Source organism: Scleropages formosus, chromosome 23 (assembly GCF_900964775.1).
Source record: "Scleropages formosus chromosome 23, fSclFor1.1, whole genome shotgun sequence".
Classification (NCBI taxonomy): Eukaryota; Metazoa; Chordata; class Actinopteri; order Osteoglossiformes; family Osteoglossidae; genus Scleropages; species Scleropages formosus.
In genome coordinates this window covers 3,805,001-3,807,527 of record NC_041828.1, presented here as the reverse complement: position 1 = coordinate 3,807,527, position 2,527 = coordinate 3,805,001, and the positions used below count along the sequence as shown (strand labels likewise).

The window sequence follows — 2,527 nt, the reverse complement described above, 5'->3', positions numbered from 1 at the left end:
AGAAATTTATTCCTGTCGAGTTAGACAGTGTGTGGAGCCAGAGACCTTTCAGTAGGCTGGTGATCCATTCTGATCTGAAAAAAAAAGGACTACAAAGGCAGGTGGCCTGAGGGTTTAAGGAGGGTAGCCCCCCCCACCTTTTATAAAGTAAGGGACAGAATAGAGAAGTGTTTTTCTTTGCTGTTACATGCATTAAAAGGGGGTGTTGGTTTTTATTTGCGCAGATATAATGACATTCGCAGACACTATAACTTTACAGTGTTTTAGTGTTTGGGCCTCTGAAGTAGCCTAGTGTTTCCAGGTGCTGCTTTTAGACCCAAAGGTTGCTGGTTTGAATCCCACCTCCAGCTGTAGTACCCTTGAATAAGGTACTTTCCCTAAATTGCTCTAGTGAAATTACCCTGCTGTATAAAGGGGGAAGAAAGTTGTAAGTAGCTTGACATTATAAGCCACTTTGGAGAAAAACATCAGCTAAATGTGTGTAAATGTTTGTTAGACTGAGATTTTAATTTGGGTTTCTGTAAGAAGTAGGATTAAAAAGTGTATTACTGAGTAATTTACTCATTTAACAGACGCTTTTCTCCAAGGAAGGGAGGTACATCTCAGAATTTTGTTTCACACACACACACACATTTTCAGAACCGCTTGTCCCATACAGGGTCACGGGGAACCGGAGCCTACCCGGCAACACAGGGCGTAAGGCCGGAGGGGGAAGGGGACACACCCAGGACGGGACGCCAGTCCATCACAAGGCACCCCAAGCAGGACTTGAACCCCAGACCCACCGGAGAGCAGGACTGCAGTCCAACCCACTGCGCCACCGCACCCCATAGAATTTTGTTTCGATTTATAAATGTTTTTATTGATATGATTTATTTCTAGTAACATTTAATATTGGATTACACAAGTTTAAATCAGTGCGTATTACAGCAGAGATTTTTCTTTTGGCATAAAAACGAGACAGACGCACTGGACCAAGTTAAAGGGCGTAAAGACTTGCGACATAGTGTAAGCTCAATGAAATCACCACCCACCAAAACATGACCACTGAGGCTGAGCAAGACAAGAGCGCGCACACAACTTTCACACCTCCTTACCGGCGCCTGCAATAAAAGCGCCACTCGGGGCGCACTGAGCCAGGGACGCGTACGGGAGCGCTGTGCTGCGGAGTCCAGTCTATCCTCATCGCGCACGGGGTGAAGCGCTGAACTCCACTGCGCAACTCTTGCTTTCAGCCCTGTGGGATTGCTTAAGAAAGGCGCGCGCTTCAACTTCTACGCGAGACGCCACGATGTGCTCCAGCTGCCGCCACCCGCTCGCGCTCCTCTGCGTCCTTCTGCTGGCGTCCGCAGGTAAAGCGCGTAGACGCGCGAAGCGCACCGATTTGATTTCTGAGCGCCGCTGTTTGCGCGAACGCGTCGATGCGGGAGCGTCGCTGCTCGAAATTAAATATCGCACTTCTGGAAAACTTTCAGTAAACAGTTATGTGGTATGTATGTTCTTGACGGCTTTCAGGCCTGGCTCCAGATATGATGAGATGAACGGTGGGCCAAGAGAAGTGTTGTTTCTGGTAGTGCCTGCAGCCTGGTGCGGGGCCCGGGTCGGGGGACTGTTGTTGTTGTGTTTTTTTTACATTTTTAATTTTTTTTTTTTTTTTTTTTTCTCATTCATTTTCCAACGACACCTGTCGTAGACGGCAAAACTGAGTCTGATGCGCTCGAGGCTCACAGCGTGTTTTTTTAAGACCGCGCGGTGGTCGCGTTCTCATGCTGCTTTCCACTTTTTAAAACTTGTCGAAACGAAGTGTATTTCGGAGAAAGCAGCACCAAACTCTCGACACGGAAATAAAACTTAAAAGTATGCATCATCGCGCTCTACACACAGTATTCAAGCCCAGGGGGTCGTGATTTATAACCAACTGGTGATACCGCAAAGCTTCTCTCTCCCAAAGAGTTCGGGGATATATGGGAACAAGAAATCTGTATGTTGTGTCGTCTTAGCCTAGGCTACTAAAGTGTGTATACTAGTATAAAGTTCACTAATAATTCTAATAGTTTACTGGCTGTTTCTCTCGTTGCTTCGTAATTCAGCACGTCCGTAACTTAACCTCAAGGTAGCGAAGTGAGACTAAGGCTACTTGTCTGGACAGCCCAAAAAAAAAATAAAATTAAAAATAAAGAAAAAATCTGGAGCTGAACTGTATCGCACCAATTTTGTGATTGGTTGTAGGGTGTGGGCCAAACTTCTGATTGGATGGGCCATAATTTTATATATGTGTATGTATATGTGTGTATGTATGTATGTATGTATGTATATGTCTGTATATATTTATTGTGTCCCCTCCTCCTCCAGCCTTACGCCCTGAGTTGCCAGGTTGGGCTCCAGTTCCCCGCGACCCCGTCTGGGAAAAGTGGTTCAGAAAGTGTGTGTGTGTGTGTGTGTGTGTGTGTGTGTGTGTGTGTATTCTAATATTCTCTTTAAAAAAAGTTTGTGTGAACACTAAATATGTAAATGTGAGTAAAATCTT

General features: G+C 45.5%; 1 protein-coding gene across 1 annotated transcript in view; it reads left to right on the top strand.

Moving 5' to 3' along the window:
* Nucleotides 1-1,030: 1,030 nt before the first annotated feature.
* Nucleotides 1,031-2,527, top strand: part of LOC108938856 (CD276 antigen-like) — a 12,636-nt gene continuing 11,139 nt past the window's right edge. The window contains exon 1 of the mRNA XM_018759820.2: nucleotides 1,031-1,352. Coding sequence (XP_018615336.1) covers nucleotides 1,292-1,352 — 61 coding nt within the window. The 5' untranslated portion in view covers nucleotides 1,031-1,291. The remainder of the gene's footprint in view (nucleotides 1,353-2,527) is intronic.